The 18969-nt window shown below is 37.2% G+C and overlaps 2 protein-coding genes across 4 annotated transcripts; both read left to right on the forward strand.

Annotated features, from left to right (window-relative positions):
* Nucleotides 1-317: 317 nt before the first annotated feature.
* Nucleotides 318-8893, forward strand: LOC127962234 (protein KHNYN). 3 transcript variants are annotated; one of them, XM_052561773.1, is made up of 9 exons: nucleotides 318-743; nucleotides 2342-2656; nucleotides 2889-3023; nucleotides 3913-5273; nucleotides 6451-6581; nucleotides 6665-6761; nucleotides 7345-7452; nucleotides 7612-7713; nucleotides 8008-8893. In XM_052561773.1, exons 2-9 carry the CDS (start codon nucleotides 2420-2422, stop codon nucleotides 8309-8311), a joined length of 2475 nt encoding a protein of 824 aa, XP_052417733.1. In that variant the 5' UTR covers nucleotides 318-743; nucleotides 2342-2419; the 3' UTR covers nucleotides 8312-8893. The 3 variants fall into 3 exon arrangements, with proteins under 3 accessions (XP_052417733.1, XP_052417734.1, XP_052417732.1); XM_052561774.1 differs by having other exon boundaries at nucleotides 2364-2656; XM_052561772.1 differs by having other exon boundaries at nucleotides 319-743; nucleotides 2409-2656.
* A 5235-nt stretch (nucleotides 8894-14128) lies between these two features.
* On the forward strand, nucleotides 14129-17260 carry LOC127962259 (macrophage mannose receptor 1-like). The gene is made up of 5 exons (XM_052561808.1): nucleotides 14129-14219; nucleotides 14711-15094; nucleotides 15871-16209; nucleotides 16520-16605; nucleotides 16687-17260. Exons 1-5 carry the CDS (start codon nucleotides 14186-14188, stop codon nucleotides 16801-16803), a joined length of 960 nt encoding a protein of 319 aa, XP_052417768.1. The 5' UTR covers nucleotides 14129-14185; the 3' UTR covers nucleotides 16804-17260.
* Nucleotides 17261-18969: the final 1709 nt, after the last annotated feature.

Raw genomic sequence — 18969 nt, forward strand, 5'->3', positions numbered from 1 at the left:
CCAGATAGTTGTCGTCCGTTTTTATAGGGTTTCCAACCCCACCATTTACTTTTTCACTCATAATTTATTTTTAAATTAAAAATAGGAAAAATAACAGTGTTTCACTTATATGTTTTTAATGTCATCCTAAAGTAGCCTAAGTCGACGTGTTCTTCAAGAAAATTATACATTCAGTAGTAGTCTATACAAGATTGAATAATAAATGTCCCCATTATTAAAATAGACTTGTATATATTTTTGCTGCTGACTGTAAGCGGATGTGGCTGTTTTACGTCAGTGGAAATTCCCACACTATGTGACAGTGACTAAAGCAAAAATAAAGTCTGCGTTATCATGGTTTTCACTCATATTCAAGGATTCTGTTTCATTGTGTGTTTTTAACTCGTTTCCGATCAAAGGTCATGTGTTTCTGCGTCTTATATCGGGAGATGAATGAGAACAAATATTAAGCGCTTGAGCAGATTCTGGAGGCGCGTTCTTTGTGTTCGTTACGGTAGACGCGACGTTTCCCTTTGGTTTCACTTTATTCACAATCATCATGAGCAGATCAAAATGCGGGCTGACGAGTCTCGCGAAACCAATGGTGATTTCTAAACCAGAAGAAGCCTTTTATAATCGAGCAGGACTAAAATTAGACTGAATCCGGATCGTCGCAGAAGAGCGTTCAGACTCGCTTCGGATTGTTTATCGCGAACGCTTCGTAAACAGACGCAAGAGCTCAGTTTAAAGTTCACGCGATTATGGTAAGAACGCAACTTTACTGTCGGTCCTACATATCCTATACACATTTCTGTTTTGTTCTTGTGTTTTTTTTTTTATTGAGACTTCCCTGGAAATCTGTTTCGCCTGAATCTCTTTTTTAGTCACATCTAGAACATTTTGGAACCGGTTGATCTTTAATCGTTCGGCCGATTTTGATTGCGAAACACTTGCGAATGTTACGTGATTACATTTGTTCTAAGCACATTTGACGCCGTTCCCATTAAGGTTTATACTTTTAAAAACTTACAGTGTTTTGATGTTTTAAAGCCATTTTTCTTTGTTGTTTGAACGTTAGCAGAAGTGGAATGTTCAATTCGTTTTCCAGACATTATGGGAACATTCTACTTTTGAATGTTCTCTAAACCAATCGTTACTGTTTTAAACAATTGTATACCAAACACACTTTCTTTGTTACATCCACGTGTCAAATCACTAACACTTTATATTAAGGTGTCCTTAACTCCCCGTTACATATCCCATGCAAAAAAATAAATAATAATAATAAAAAAACGTTAGCCTAATTTATAGTAAATACATAGCTAGTGTTTTTGAAGTGTATTATACTGAATTATAATAATTACAACACTTTGTTAATGAATGCTACAGCACACTGTATTATTAACAATGGTGAACTGATCAACTGTAATAAATACTGTCCTATACTTTAGGTTTTACTATAGTAAATTGTAGTGTATTGTAGTATAATATATCCATAGTCTTAAAAAAACATAATTCAGTATTGTAATTAGTTTATATTTCTGTAGTTGTTATGTTACAACAGCAACTATAACAACCACAACTAATTAATTAAAGTACTTTACTATAGGATGCTTCAAAAACACTATACCTACTATAAATTACTATAGTATTGTTTAATGTGGGATGTACTTACTATTATGATATCAATAAATGATGCATAATTATATGCAAGTACTCCTAAGCCAACCCTGTTCCCAACCCTCACATACAGTAAGTACAAGTAGTTAATTAATATTATTTGAGTGTATAATTACACTGTAACAAGGACAACTTCAAATAAACCTTCTTTTTGAGAAAAGAAAACAGCAGATTATGCCAAACACAAATAATACTTGAATAAATATGTTCTGAGAGCATTTAGCTAATGTTCCCATTACGTTCTAAAAAGGTTTTCTTGGTTGTTTGAACATTAGTGAAAATGGAATGTTCAACTTGACTGTTTCCAAGCATTAATGGGAACGATACTTTTGAATGTTCTCTAAACCACCTGAAACTTTTTAGTAGTAAAAACAAACAAACACACACACACACATTAGACGTGCAAATAAAAAACATTCCATGAATGATGTAGAATGTTTTGAGCTAACATTTTAAGGATGTTATTAAAGACCACATCGCTTTGAATGAATATGCTGAGATTGTTCCTGTTTTAGACATTTGTATACAAAGGGTTTTCAAACACCTTTTCTTTGTTACATTCACTTCTCAAATCTCTCGCTCAGATTTTAATAGCTGAATACAAATAAAGTGAATAAAATAAATCTGCGAGTGGCGAAGCCTTTGGTAGCAAATAAACTACAAACAGAGGTTTATATTCCAGACGGAATCCCGTGTTGTCTCAGGATCGTTCCTACAGTGCTGAATCATAAGCGTGTTGTCTCGTCCAGTGAGGTGCGTCATGGCTCTCTCAGGTCTCACACTGGCTGGCTGTGGATCTCAGCGGATGGAGCAGGAGGTGGAGGACGAGTTCACCTGTGCAGGTGTGTTGAGGGGGGTGTTGCTGACGCTGCAGCCCTCCGTCGAGCGAGTGTTTGGGGTGAAGCTGAGTGTGGGAGGAGAGGATGGTCCATCTGCACAGAGCGGTCAGATCTGGCTCCAGCTGCGAGGGACTGCAGGAGACGTGCAGGCAGCTAAGGTGAAGAACAAGCCTACACTGTGAAGTTACATCTAACTGCATCACATTGCATGTCTGTAAACTACACGATCAATGAATGTGCAGCACACACTACTGTAGTTCTAGTTCATTTCCTCTCATCACAGATGCATGTAATGGTTTATGGATTCAGAAGCCACAGTTATAACACATATGTTTCCTATTAAAATTGTTGAGGCTTTACTCACCTTATATGTTTATTTGCAACTCGTAGCTTTTTGTGAAAGGGGTCGTCAATCAGGAAGCTCAGCAAAAGATCCATTTCCCTGAAGTGCTTCACTGTGTCTTCTGTGGAGCTAAAGGGCTGTTTCTGGATTGCCTGATTAAAAATACCTCTGCTCAAATAGTGGTGAGTTGAGTTTTTTTCTAAACGTCATTTGTGCTAATGCAGTGTTTTGTAGTACAGGAGCAGGTCTATTATATGATGCTGTACTACAACCTTTGGTACAGATTATATCGCTGAATGTGTTTATGTTTTATATGCATACAGTTATTTTCCTTGTGCACAACACTTAAACATTACAGCCAAACACGATTTGCATATTCTCATCCAAACATGATTCTACCACCTTTGTTAGTAGTAACGAAGAAAACAGAAGGTGATACAAAATGTCATACACATTACATGGGCCTCTAAGATAAATAAAAATGCATAAAATACAATATAAAGATTACATTAGAAACTAAATAAAAATGCATGATAAGTGTAGCATGAGAAACAAAACAATGCATAAAAAGCAAGATAAATGTTATCTTATATTAATGATATACAAATGCATAAAACGCTAGATCAATGTTGCATAAAAAAGCATAAAAAACTAAGGTTACGTGAGATACTGTACAAAAGTCAAATGCAAGATAAAGTACACAAGTCAAATGTAACCTGAGAATCAAAAGAAAATACAAAAAATGCAATAAAAGGTAACATGAAAATCCAAACAAACTGTATAAAATGGCAAATAAATGTTACATTACAAAAATGTAAGATAAATGATACTATAAAACACACTTGTGCTTTCTCTATTCTGTTCTGATGATTAAAACAGTTTTTTTTGTCTGTTTGTTTTATAAAAACGAACTTGTGCATTAGGTGCACTTTTCAAACCTGTTCCTAATTTTAATCCCTGATTTGTAAGGTTGATGCACTGTTTTACTGTACCATAGTTTATCCCGTTGTGAAGTAGCATGCATGTGTCGATCCAGCTCCTGAACATTGCATGACTAAATCTCTCCTGCAGGTGAGGTCTCAAGGCATCGTCTCCATGACCGGGCTGGCAGAACCTGTGGTGAAAGCCTATTCTCTTATTACTGACCTGGTGGAGAAGTACAAGAGCAGCCAGGGACGGCGCTCCGAGGCTGGACTCGAATCCCTGGAGTCACGTCGGGCCTTCAAAGCCATCGTGGAGAGTCTGGAGGACTGTCACACCCTGGACCTGCTGGTGTTACCTGTGCTGGTGAAAGAGGTCCTGCTGGATTTGGTGAAGCAGTCCGGATTGGACTCGCATGCAAAACGGGAACAAGAGGCTCCAGTCCCGGTTGAAGTCAATGGAGCAGGACTCGAATCCCTGGAGTCACGTCGGGCCTTCAAAGCCAACGCAGAGAACTCACATTCCCAGCAGGCTCATCTTTTCCCTCAATCCTCACACAGAAATACCAGCACGAATGATTTCAACAGCCAATCCTACACTCCGTTTTCAACACACTTTGAGATCCCAGAGTCTCCAGAACCAAGTTTGCCACAAAAACACGAACCCGAGACGCCACCTCAGGACACGGTCTCGTTGCCCGCAGGGAGCAGAGAAGATTTTGACCACCTTCTCAAGTTCTTCACAGCCATGGGATTTGCCGATGAAGTGGTGCAAGTCGTTCTAACTCGAACCGGCCCTAAAGAAGCCTCACAACTTCTGGATTTGATCCAGCAGGAGCAGGAGAAAACCGACCAGCGAAACAACAGCTGTGAGTCCCAGAATATGGCGGGAGTTGGTGGAGAAATGCAGGAGGCTCTTCAGATACTAGAGGACAGTAAAGGAAAAGAGGGAGACTTTGTCTTGGACGTGTTGAAGAAGGCCGCGGCTACTTGTGGCTACACCGAGGAGAGAGTAATGGAACTGTTCATCAATCTACCCGAGCTCCAGCCACACGAGCTGCTCCTGCAGCTGCAGAAAGAAGGAGAGGTGAACCGGACAAGAGGAGGCAGCAGAACAGCTGATCAGAACATTGCTCCAGATCTCAACACTGGAAGCAGAAAGTCAGAAATGAGGAACGCATCTAAACCAGTGAACATTAACGGCAGGCCTCCACCGGTGAGAGGACCGCCGCAGATGACATACTCCTTTGAAACCTTGGACTCTGAAGTGCACCCAGTGGCTTCACCCGTCCGGTCACCTCCACGGACCTTCGATATCAGTTCGGCAGACATCTCCAACCAATCCGCTGTGTCCAAACCTAACCAGGGCAGACCGGGAGCGGCGTCTGTGGTCACAGGGCCTCAGCGGTTCCTCGAGAGCCTCAAGACGCCCTTCAAACTGCAGCTGTCGGACGAGCCGGGTGACAACACGCTGCGTCAGATCATCGTCGATGGGAGCAATGTCGCAATGAGGTCAGAATCACAGTATGATGAACTCGTGAAGGTCAGAATGAGAACAGAGAGGGTGTGTCTCGGTCAACTCCCTAATTCTCACAAAACACATCATCTGCATCTCTGTCTTTCAGCAGTCCGTCTCTATTGTGCTTAAAACATAGCTAGTATTGATCCGAATTTAACACTTAGTGACTGATATCTTTTGGCATTGCCATTTTTTATCTGCTGGAATAATTGCTACAGTGAAAAAACTAGTGTCATGAAAAAAATCCTCCATCAAATTAGAGTTAAAGGATTTTGGATTTCTCTTTTTATCAGTCCAAAAATCTGAAAATGCTGTCAACAAACAAATAAACCTGCAAATGTTGGTGTATGTAAGTGCTTTTGAAGTAGAGATAAAAACTCAAACAGCCTTTAGAGATAAAGTATGTCCTGTAATTGACAGCTATAGGCATAAAAGATAAAATGCATTAATAAAACCAGGCAAATGATAAATCAACAATTGCCTCGGTAAAAACATTCAGAGCACAGAAAGGAATAAAACTGCTAAGTTTGGTGCATGCAACTGTTGCTGAAGTGGAGAAAGAAACTTGAGAAAACACCTTTAAAGATATGTTTTATATTAGAAATCTGCAGACGCTTATGGATAACGTGCAATAAAATAAACGCTTAAGTGTTTCTTTGCTTTAGCCTGAAAGAAGACATGTTATGGAAGCAAAATAGTACAAAATGAAAATGTGAAAAATTGGTTAAAGTTTACACTTAAAACAAGAAGAAGAAAAAAACTGGGTTTATGGGATTAGAAAAATACACGCTCTCTCTTTTGATTATTTTTCTGACCACTACTTCTCTGATTTCTTATTTTAGGCACAAATAGACTTAATTTTCATAATTTTCTCAGAATACAAACCTCTTATCCTTTGTTATTTTGCATATCTCCACTAAATGCATTTCGATTTAAGAATGTTTAGATATTTGTGCTGGAAGATAAAAAGAAAATACAGAGTAAATGTCTTGTCAGATAATATGGTGAGCAGTCAGGGATGCTTTGCGAGTGCATTTAAGTCAGTTTCTGGGTAATGAAAGTATCAGAGCACTAGTTCTGGATTGATTTTGACATTATCTGACATGAGCTAGTGAATGAAACGAAGCACACCCAGAGTAAAGAGTAAAATCTGATGCCTGTCCTCCGCAGTCACGGTTTGGGGGTGTTCTTCTCCTGTCGAGGCATCGCTCTGGCAGTGCAGCAGTTTTGGGCGAGAGGTCATCGTGAGATCACCGTGTTCGTCCCTCAGTGGAGGCAGAAGAACAACTCAAAGGTTAAAGGTGAAGCTCACTCTATGCCTTCACATCTCAGTGTGTTGAGACCGCAGCGAGTGTGTCATCATGTGGCTCTGTGTTTTCTGTAGAAAGGCAATACATGAATGAACTCTTCGATCTGGGTTTCCTCAAATACACTCCATCCAGAGAGGTCGAGGGCAAGAGAATCAACTCATATGACGACCGGTAATCAGTCACTCCATCTCAGATCAACACGTCTTAAGAAGGGTTAATGTTAAACTGTGTAGAAACTGTGTGTCCAGAAGCAGTCATCAGTAGCACAGGGATATTTGGGTCAAAATTATCAATTTTTCTTTGATGCCAAAAATCATTAGGATATTAAGTAAAGATCATGTTCCATGAAGATATTTTGTAAGTTTCTTACCATAAATATATCAAAACTTAATTTTTGATTAGTAATATGCATTGCTAAGAACTTCATTTGAACAACTTTTAAAGATGATTTTTTTTTTTTCAATATTTCGATTTGTTTGCATCCCTCAGATTCCAGATTTTAAAATAGTTGTGTCTCAGCCAAACGTCGTCTGATCCTAACAAACCACACATCACTGGAAATATTGTTAATTCAGCTTTCAGATGATGCATAAGCGGAAAATTTACACTTATGGCTGGTTTTGTTCTCCACATTTTACAAGCAATTCATTATATTGAATCCTGAATATATTTTTGAATGCAGTAAGCTGTGATGAGAATCACACTGGACAGAAAGCAGTGCTGTTTCGTCAGTTAATGTGTGATTGTTGGTCAGATTCATGCTGGAGCTGGCGCAGAAGACCAAAGGAGTGATTGTGACTAATGACAACCTGAGAGATCTGGTGGACGAGTCGCCCGCCTGGAGAGACATCATAAAGACAAGGTTTCTGAATTAGACTGATTGTTGTGATTGTTTAATGTGCAAAGCAAGGTCTTTGTATTTGAAGTGCCCCTGATGCACCTTAAATGATCCAGTCATGAAGGCAGCACTGGGTTTTGTCTGTGTGTATGGTTGTTTTATCTGATGGAAGTGTTGTTTCAGTTTGCTTCAGTACGTGTTTGCTGGAGATCTTTTCATGTTACCTGACGATCCTTTGGGCCGCGGTGGACCTCATCTGAGAGACTTCCTTCATAAACACAACAGGTGCTAACATTCACACCACATCACACTGTCTGTGTGATTAAATGCACTGCCATTCAGAAGTTTGCAGCTGTTGTTAATTACTCTACAAACAAACACCTTTGTTTACGTTTGTGTGTTGCTCAGCAACCGATTGTTTGGGGAAAGAATACTGTTTCCATTACACTTTATTTGCTCTGTTGTGAAGCAGTAAATATTCTAATGTTCTCTAAAATATGACAACAACAGTAACAGATAACATGTTGAACTCCCCTGTGTGTGTGTGTGTGTGTGTGTGTGTGTGTGTGTGTCTCACAGTAGTGTACCGGTTCCCAGCGGTCAGTCGTTCGCAGGTGTGTCTGCGTCCTTCTCTCCTCCGCGCACACACACTGAGCTGCTGCAGTACCGGGACTGGGCCCCGGGGGGTCACGGCAGGGGTCAGGGGTCAGGCAGGGGTCAGGAGGTCAGGGAGCGGACGGCGGAGGAGACGCTGAAGCTGCGGGAGAGTTTAGTGCAGATGTTTCCAGCTCAGGAGAGCGTGATCATCATGATCCTGCAGTGTCACCCGACGGTCAGAGACATCAGCCGCCTCACAGACCTCGTCCTGGAGCAGCAGGAGTAAACAACACCTGCATCTGAACTGTGCTCCAGACCAAACACAACACAAGATTTCCTCACCATCCCAGAACTGTCTTCAGTTCTAAACATAATGTATACATTCAACATGTGTAAATGATGAATATACGGTGGGTGAGACGAGCTGCAGAAGAAAACTCATGAAAATAAGCTCCAGCAAATTAAGAAAACCTCTTCATCAGTTTGACACAAACTAATTAAGAAACTGTAAAACAAATGAAGATGCTTTCAGGTGTTGCAGGTGTTTTTTTTTGTTTTTTTTCAGCCATCGTATGTTGTATTAATTTTAACTTTTGTTCGACACACAGTTGTGCTTTTAGACGGTCTTAATTTGAAAGAGTTAACACTTGATGTTTTGTTGATAATATTTATTTCCACATGTTCTGTTCTTGATGTAAGGATTATAAAAAAGATGACGAGTGTTAGACACCAAATCAGCCAAAGAATATGTCTTCATGAGTTTGGGTTTTCAGATTCGCTCTAATCTGGGATGTTTACATTTTTAATTTTTATACAGATGTTCATTAATGTGCTCTATTCTTATTAAACAGCTAAATTAATCAGGTTGTCTGTAATCTCATGAATTTTATTTTCTGTATTATTATTATTTTTTTTTTTTGCATTATCTGAGGTCATTAAACATGAGACTGATTTACTCAGTTTTACTTTCACAAAATTAGACGGTATCAAGTGCATGGATAGGAAGAAGAAGAAAAAAACGTGAATGTTGATTATTGACATTACAAATCATCTGATTCACTAAAGACCTTTCTGCTTTATTCTGGTGGTACAGTAATATATGAACACAAGGTTGTGTGTTTGGTCTTCTGTCACGGTTGAAACAGCTGTTGAAAGTCTGACGTAACAGGATACAACTCTTCAGAAATATTACACCGGTCTACACTCAACAAAACATCAAAGTGTTCGGTTTATTTTGGCTAAATTTGGACATCATACCATTTATCAAGTGGAAGTGTGTATAGGTGAACTAGCTCTCCATCGGGCAGGTCTGGACCATGTGTAGTGTACTAACGGTCAGCTTTAATGAAAACATGAAATCCCCTCCAGTCCTAACAACAGAAGAGACCACCTTTCCAAAAGTGATTCAGTTCCTGCCATTAACCGGGAGGAGAACTGGTTTTAACGTCTAGACGTGTTTGAAAGCTGTATATTTTAACCATATTCTCTCCTCTTTTGATTGGTCATCTGTCCTCGGGATGAGACTCGGCTACGAGATTAGACTTGATCTTAGTTCCTGTCCCGAGAGGGGTGACCCTTAAACCCTGTGGTCCGGTCGTTCAGATGATTACGAGATGGATCTGCTGGAGGTTTACGATCAGGGGTTGATTCCTGCTCTTCTCTGTTGTTCTAGGTTTTAATGTGAGCTCTGAACTGAAGGAGTGGATGCCGAGTTGCCATATCCTTCATATTGATATTAATTATATTATTACATGATTTCCCGTTCGACTATTAATCAAGTTATGGAAAGAGTGAATTGTGTAATATCTTATGAGATATTAAAGAATCCTGCTTTATGCTATACTTCTCCTCTCTAAGATGATGACTTCATAGTGTGTGTGTAAGTGTGTTAGTGTGTTTGGAACCAGTCAGAATTTAGTTGACTTGTGCATTGGTGCAATTAGTATCCTCTTACACTATATATATTTCAGTACATTCACATTTGTCACATCTGGAGGGAAAAAAAAAGTATTCGACAGCATGAAGTGAGGTGTGAGCAAATATGTAAAATACAATCACACCAATATGCGCGATCATTGAACTGATGTTGCAGCCATTGATGACCAGCTGGATTGTGAAATATTGATTATGCATTGTTTTGTATGACACTGGATGCTTCATAAGAGTGTATTTCACACAGATATGAAGAGAGGTTATGAGAGTCCAAGTGAATTCAAGACAAATTCTGAATGGTCCTGAAATGAAAGATTTTAGTGAAGGTGAGCCTCCTCATCACAAATAGTCAAAAATGTAGTTTGACTAAGTGTGAACTCTCTTTTCATGCTAATAATCACACATTTTAGTTAGTGGACAAATGCTATGTCTGTCTGTCCCTATGTATACTGTCTTACCTTCATGTGTTAATGATTTATTCTTCTTTAAAGTTTCACGTTTTCTTGTTTTGGGTAGATTTTTGGGTTGTCTGTCTGGCCTTATTAAACATTTAAGTAATCTTTATATTATTTTATGATTATTTTATGTTTTTTTGTTTGTTTGTTTGTTTGTTTTTCATAATTATGTCTGTGAAGTGACTGGGCTTATCTGTTTTAAAATGGACAAAATATAATTTTTAGCTTAAAGATGTTTATTTCAAGTACTGAAGTATAACAGAGCCCGGAACATTACATGCAAATATATATATATATATATATATATTTTTTTTTTTTTATAAAAATCATGCACACAATTAACTAACTCATTCTCTTGATTTATAAATCAAGCACACAGCTCAGTAAAACAGACACAAAGGTCTGAGAGAGACAGACAGAGACATGTCAGTCCCATTCAGTCACCAGCAGAGGTCACAGTGTAATGAAGCAGACAGCAGCACAGTGTTGGGGAGAGCAGGAGCTATGGAGGGACACACGTGGAAATGGATAACAATTTTTTTTTACAAAATAGGAAATGAAAGAAAGTAGGACTAATGTTGCTGTCAGTAAAGATAGTGAAGTAAGGTGCATGCATGATATGTACTGTACTGTACTGTGGCCCTGGTGCAAGCATAAAAATAAAAAATAAGTTCTATTTTTGGCAGATTTAAATGCCATTTCAGGCCAAAAGTGAAATTAATAATACTCGGGCTAAATTCCATTCCATTCTATTTTATTTATAATTTTTTTTCTTAATAGTATGGTTAATTTTTGCTTGTTAGTTCTATTTCTTATTAGTTGAAATGGATCTTCAAAGGCCAGCAGTGAAGACACTGGTTAGTAAAATGGGATTAAATGCATATTTCAAATATTTAATTATTGCATATAATAGACCCATATCCTGATTTTTATTCATTTTGAGGAACACTGAATCTGTTTTTCCACTGAGGTCTAGACAATTCGTATGAGTTAGCCCCCTCGTAACACATGGCTCGTGAGATGGTCACAGCAATGCAAAGATTTGATTTCAAAAACAGTATCATAGCTATTAAACTATTTCTTGTCATGAATTTAAATCTGTTTGTATTATTACATTTCCAAAGTATAACCTTCCCATTGGAAACAATGTTGTCATTTTCATGCACACACACATAAAGATTAAAAGGTAAAGGCGACGGCAATCTTAATGATATAGCACCAGTAATTACAAACCAAGGTGTCCGATGTGCTTTACAACAATAATAATAAAAACTACAACACATTAGGCTACTAAAGAAATTAAAACAATAAAACAGTTAAATAACAATCATTTTCTGAAAGTTCGGGGCGTGTTGTGAAAAAACATCTGTTAAAATGAATTAAAGGCCTAAATATTTTCTTTATTTACAATTAACCTAAGTAGCATGTACAAAATACCACTGTATTGTACAATTATGAAGCCATTTAAGTTAAAGGGTGGTTATCTTTTGTGTAACCCACAACATCTCGTCCTAAATTCTTTATTTTCCATAATAAATTTTGTGTGATTCACTTTGAGATCAACGTGAGTTTGAAACAGTGAGACGTAACGAAGCTTCGTTGGCTAAGATCACGTGACCTGGACGGTCTGACATTAAATCTGGCAGAGGAGACGAAAAGCTGTAGTAGTTTCATTCATTATTCATTAATATCTGAATACCAATGAATGGGACACTAAATTGAATTCAGCGAGATCAGACGGGGATTTCTCAAGTAAGAAACATTGACACTGCTCTTTCATCTGTCACATCACATCTGATTTACAAATCAAATACACAAATGTGAAACCGACATCAGATACACATGTAAATCATCTTGTGAAGCGCTATAAAGCCTAACATGTGAAACATTATCTGTAACACTTTAGAAGAGGTAACACTTGTTTACTGTTAACTATGACATTGCTCTCAATTAACCCTTAATTTGCTGCTTATTAATAGCTAGTGCGGTAGTTGTTAGGTTTAGGTATTGGGTAAGATTAGGGATGCAGAATAAGGTCAAGTAGAATAAGGGGTTAATAATAAAAATTCTTGATTAGCACTAATACATGGCTAATAATCTAGTGATATGCATGCTAATAAGCAACTAATAGGTGTTACCACATTATCATTAGAAGATCTACACATCTGAATTAAACTGATTATCTTCAGTCACATCAACATTTAAAAAAAATATCAACACTTTAATATTATGAGTGCATTTATTTTCATAGTCTGGTGATGATAAAGTGTGTGTGTGTGTGTGTGTGTGTGTGTGACCCTGGACCACAAAACCAGTCATAAATGGAGTACCAGTGTAAATTTATTAAAATTGAGATTTATACATGATCTGAAGCTGAATAAATGATCTCTCCAGTGATGTGTGGTTTGTTCGGAGGATAATATTTGTCTGAGATTCAACTATTTGCAAATCTGGAATCTGAGGGAGCAAACAAATCTAAATATTGAGAAAATCCTCTTTAAAGTTGTTCAGATGAAGTTCTTAGCAATGAATATTACTAATCAAAAAATAAGTTTTTATATATTTACAGTAGGACGTTTACTAAATATCTTCATGGAACATGATTATTATATCCCTATCTTATTAATATTTCCACACAGTGATGTAGAGATGTGGGTGTGTTTAAACCAGGTGTTTAGGGCGATGTGGACGAGTCTGAACTTTGATAAAGAATATCTCTCTGGATTTGAGACTTTAGTCTAAGCATCTTCACAGATCTTCTTTATTCACCAAGAGCTTGTAACACTCCAAAGAGAAAGGAACAGTTGAAATCACATCATATCATTGCTTGTCTTCAGTCTACTGTCCCTTCATAGAGCTACAAACACCTTTCTGTAGCCTGAATCTGGTGGTGGATGAATAGATGAACACAGTGTTATGGGTTTGAATGTGTTTGAACTCTGTGTGCCAGACATAAAGCTCTCTAAGCAAATGCTGCACATTTTGTAACTCTAAAACAAACACTAGTCAGTTTGAATGAAGATTTCTTTAAGCAACATCATGACAGAAAACAAGGCCATCTGCTATATATATATATATATATATAGAAAGGATATTTTCAAGGAAATGATTAATATCAATGTGTAAATTATTATTTGGAAATAATTATTTTATTAGTAAGTTTGATCTTCAGTATAGTATTGTAGTATTACATGGATTTATTTAAGTTTGTGTTTATTTCTGTATTCGCTGTATACACTTTTCCCCAGGTTTTGTCTTAAAGGCATGTTCACACATGAGCATTTTGTTTTTCATCATTTTCCCTCACTTTATTTTTGTAAACATGACTTCAGCTCATTCTTCTGTGGAACATATAAGATCCCTTTTTTAAAACACAGTTGAAGTTAATGGGGTCCGATGGTGTTAGGTTCACAACATTGATAACAAAAAAACATATAAAATTAAGTGTATAATATAATATAATCGATAATATTATTAATATACAATTATTGTCTCAAATGAAGATTTAAAGCAACATTTCTTTTTTTTTTTTTTTTGGTGACGTTCCCCTTTAAATATAAGCGTGATATCTGAATTGTCTGGCTGACTCACATTAGAAATCACATAATGTCCACTGACACACTTTGAATGTTATTTTCAATGTAAAAGAGATGTGTCACGATCAAACACCGAAACAGAGGACGACAGACTTATAAAACACCCAGACAGAAGTGGACAGATCTCACACAATCTCTCTCTCTCTCTCTCCTCACAGAGCAGATCATCTGTTCATCATGAGGACGGATTTCATCTGCACGCTGTTATCAGGTCAGCTTCTTCTTAAACAGATTTTAACATTAAAAATGCATCTTTAATGAACACTGTAAAAATGAATATTGTGTCTTGTAACTTAAAATAAAGACATTGTGGTGCAGTGTTGTATAAAAATATGAAAGATTATTTTCTTTCTCTGTTCTTCAGCTCTGATATGTGATGTCTATTTCTTTGCGCCTGAGAAAGTGAACTGGAGCGATGCACAGACGAACTGCAGACAGCATGACACTGATATAGCCAACGTTAATTATCTTAAAAGACCTCTGTCTTAAAATACATGCATTAATTGTGCGATTCTTATTTGTTACTTAAATCTACAACATTTAAAAAAAACATTAAATATTAGATCAAGTAAGCAGAGAAACAACTCTGGTTCAGACAAATACACACGTGCATCTTTAAAAAGTGGATGTTTTGTGCAATCTAAACTCTGGTTTAAAGGAAAATAATATCAAACTGTGTTTCCACTGTCTGCTCTTTCACAGGTTTGTGCATCTCATCTGTGATCTCCAAACAGTTCGTCTTTGTTCAAAAGGCGAAAACGTTCAGTGATGCGCAGAAGTACTGCAGAAGTTTTCACGGCGATCTGGCGAGTGTTGAAGACGAGGCGGACTTCAGTCGTCTGCAGGCTGTGCTGAGCGGGGTCTCGGACCCGAGCGTGTGGATCGGGCTGAAGAGAGCCGAGACAGACTGGTTCTGGTCTCTGTCCAACAGCACGTTCTACGGAGAAGGAGAAGCCGCGTTCAGACGCTGGCAGCCCGGACAGCCGGACAACGAAGGAGGAATCGAAAACTGCGGCGTCATCGGTAACGCTGGGACGTTCTGGGATGTTCCGTGTGGAAGTCTTTATACGTTCATTTGCTATGATGGTAAGGACAGTACAGTCTGTGACGGTATCTCTATATACACAGAAAAAAATATAATTATATGATGCATATTTGTCAGCCATAGATGAAACCAGTGTTAGTGTCATTGAGATACTATTATAAAAGTTATTAATATTTAGAATGTTGAATTTTTACATTATAATTTAAACACCAAAGTGTGTGTGTGTATATATATATATATAATAAAATAATTATTATTTTATTTAAGTAAATCAATTTAAACCCAATGAAATATTTGCCTTGTTTTTTTATTATTATTAATTTTTTAGTTTAGTAATAATAATAATAATAATAATAATAATAATAATAATAACCCAGAATGAAACGGGTCAGATTTCTATAATACATTACTTAAGACTGACAAATATGCATCACATTAGGTTTAATACTTTGCGTTAAAACTGTGTAATCTAAATGGATGGCAATTGTATATGAAATTAATACACATAAATCTTACATTTAAGTCTAAATATATTGTATTTCACTCCAAATTGTTTTGCATAAAAAAAATTAAAAATTAAAACATAACAATGCATTAGAGTAATGAGATTTTTAATAGATTTTATCTGAGTAATGTATTTCTTCTCCGCTGGTTGATCTTTGAGAATTCGGGAACAATGCATTTTATTTATGTTGTTATTTTTATGTGCTATATAATTGTCTCCTAGCCCAAGTCCAAGCCTGATTTAGTTTGTTTAGATGATTTCCAATAATCCAGTTTTGCTGTAGTGAACATACAGTGTGGTGTGTTATCACAGGACAGGACAACGCCCTTCAGAAGTACGTGTTTGTGAATCAACTCAAGAACTGGAGCGAGGCGCAGACGTTCTGCCGACAGAAACACACGGATCTGGTCAGCGTGAGGAACACGGATGAGCAGCGGCTGGTCAAGGTGTTGGTGCCATGGGGAACTCTGGTGTTCATCGGCCTGTTTAAAGATTCGTTCAGATGGTCCGACAACAGCAGGTCCTCATTCAGACGCTGGTCTGTTGATGAACCTAACGTCTCTGGAGATTGTGTTCTGCACCAGCTGTCAGATATAAACACATGGGCCACTCAGAACTGCACTGAAACAAGACCGTTCATCTGCCAAGACGGTGAGCAACAGATCTTTGTTCCATATTAAGACATATCTCCAAATGTAATGGAGAAAGAACAAGGGGCGGGACTTGGTTCTGTGCATCACTTGATTGGATGTTGAGATGTAGGCGTATCTTTCATAAATGCAGGGGTGGGGCTTAAATGAAAAGAAGTCCTTATTTTCCAGTTATGACATTCTGATTGAACATTATAAGGCCAAAACATTGTTAAATGTGAAAGAGTGCAGTGATGTTTTTATCAGCTGTTTGCCCTCTCATTCTGACGGCACCCATTCACTCGATCTCACAACCACATCTGTTCCCACAGAAGTGAAGTTGCAGGTCCTGAAAGTGAAGCTGAAATCAGGTCAGAATGTGAATGATCCTGTGCTGAAGGCGTCCATCATGAAGGAGGTGAGTTATCATTCCTCCTCATGTGATCGAGCTGAGCGTGAAGTATCTGTGGTGTTTAACATACGGCTGTCGTGATCTCAGAACCAGCAGAAACTCCTGAGTCTGGGGTTGCCTAAAGATGCCAAACTACGGTGGAGAGCTCAGCCTGACGGAGAGATCTTCCAGCTGCTGGAGAATGACAAGAATTCATGCAAATAACATGCTGAAAACACACAGATCATTTTCCCCTAGATCTAAAGCCTTCACAAAGATGTAGAATATCACGTAAACCTCACATAACCAGCCTGTTTTTAAATGATATGAAGGTTATTCTCTACGTTTTTTTTTTTCTTCTTTTGAAATGACATTAGGGCGAGTAAATAACTCTCATATATATTCATGCATGCCATGTTTTTCTCTGTTGCTACGTGTACTGCGTTGGGCTAACCGAGACTTTTGTTGGTTTTGATTGCTTCTATTATCCTCATGTAAGTCGCTCTGAATAAAAGCGTCTGATTAATGACTGAATGTAAATGCATAAGAGATTATCATTACTGAATGAAATATTTGTGTAATTAATGCCATTTGAGACGTTGTTTCCAGTATGGCATGCTGCTTCAGAAACGTAAATGGTGATAACAGAAAGCCTTTTTAATGTGTAAAAACAAACAAACAATAAAACCACTATAAAAGAAATAAACGTTGAACATGATCTATAACAACAGGACAGCAAACTCTGATGAACTGTTGACGTTACGTGATTTACAGGAGTTGGTGTTGCGTTGTATTTTAGTTAGGGTATAAAGTGTTAAGATACATTATAAAACCACAACTCACCTGATGTCAGCACAAAGATACACGAAGAAAGAACATTTTGAGGATCTGGAACAATGTTTTCAGTGTATAAAACATGGCAATTTCATTTTTCGGTCACTTTTAATGTCCAATTAGCCAATCATTTATTTCCAAATATACTGACAGAGTCGAGTCGCCGACATGAATCCCATATCGAGCCAATTATTACACAACTAAAAAAAAATCAAATTAATAAAATAATATATATATATATATATATATATATATATATATATATATATATATATATATATATATATATATATATATATGTATATATATATATGTATATATATATATATATATATATATATATATATATATATATTTTTTTTTTTTTTTTTACTGGAAGTTTTGCATACAAGTTTTAGTAGAGCACAACGTTTCATTTTGCATGACCATGAAGTGATGAACTTTTTTCGGACAAAACTTGTTCATTTTTATTGTTATAACAATGTAGCGATGTATGAGGCACTCTCAAAACAAGCAGCTTTCTGTTATTCAGAACGGCGGATCACGACCAACTCGAATCCTGCCAAAATCCTCTCAACATTATTGCAGAGATCAATGGCAGGAACGTAATAATTTCACCAAAAAAACAAGACTTGCCTCTCAAGATAATAAAGGAAGCATATCTAGAAAACTGCTCTGTAAATCAAGACCAATATACTGAGGGAGAAATGTTATTGAGATCTGTTGGAAGAATCAGGCCTGTTTTCAAGTTCTGAAGTGTTGTAAATATTCATTGTGTTCCCAAAGTAAGTTGGTTATGAATTGACCTGCTCTGTTTGAGACTTCTTCTATTCAGCTCATTTAGCAAATACAGATATAATGTGTACATAGTATGATGCTGTAGCTTAGATTCATCAGTCATGTGTTTGGTTCTCTTTGAAGTCATTGTTCAAACACTAGAGGGAGTGATGCCTCTCTGACGTAGACCAGACAGTAATGCTTCAAAACCTATTGATACTGTCATGTTGTCCAGTCATTCATCCCTCAGTCCACCAGGACATATCACTTTCCAGAACAGAAGACATCTCGTGGGAATTACAGATGGAAGTATCAGATATTTGTTAAAGCAAACGAATGAACCAGATGTCACAGCAATACATCTTATTAATATTTATTAAGATGTTCAGATTTACCCAAACATCAACAAACAACTTGTGCTTCTATTTCTCCGTCTTCAGTTGCTTTCCTTGAATCCAGAATGTGCATCTTAAGAAGTAGTTTGACCATCTATCAGTTAAACAACTTGTAGTCTTACTTTTCAGATTCAGACTATATTGTGAAATTAAAATCAGTGGCGTTCATTGATGTTTGATTCCCAGCAATCTTCAAAATATCCCATATAATGGTCCCAGAAGAAAGAAACTCCTACAGTTTTGGAACCACGTGAGAATTGATTAATGTTTATTTATTACCAATGTTATATAATATCATACACTCTGATATCTAATCATAAACAAAATAATGATTCATAAGGCTTGCGATCATAATGTTGACTTAATGTCATGATTTCAAATTTGT

The sequence above is a fragment of the Carassius gibelio genome, chromosome B7 (assembly GCF_023724105.1).
Source record: "Carassius gibelio isolate Cgi1373 ecotype wild population from Czech Republic chromosome B7, carGib1.2-hapl.c, whole genome shotgun sequence".
NCBI classification, from domain to species: Eukaryota; Metazoa; Chordata; class Actinopteri; order Cypriniformes; family Cyprinidae; genus Carassius; species Carassius gibelio.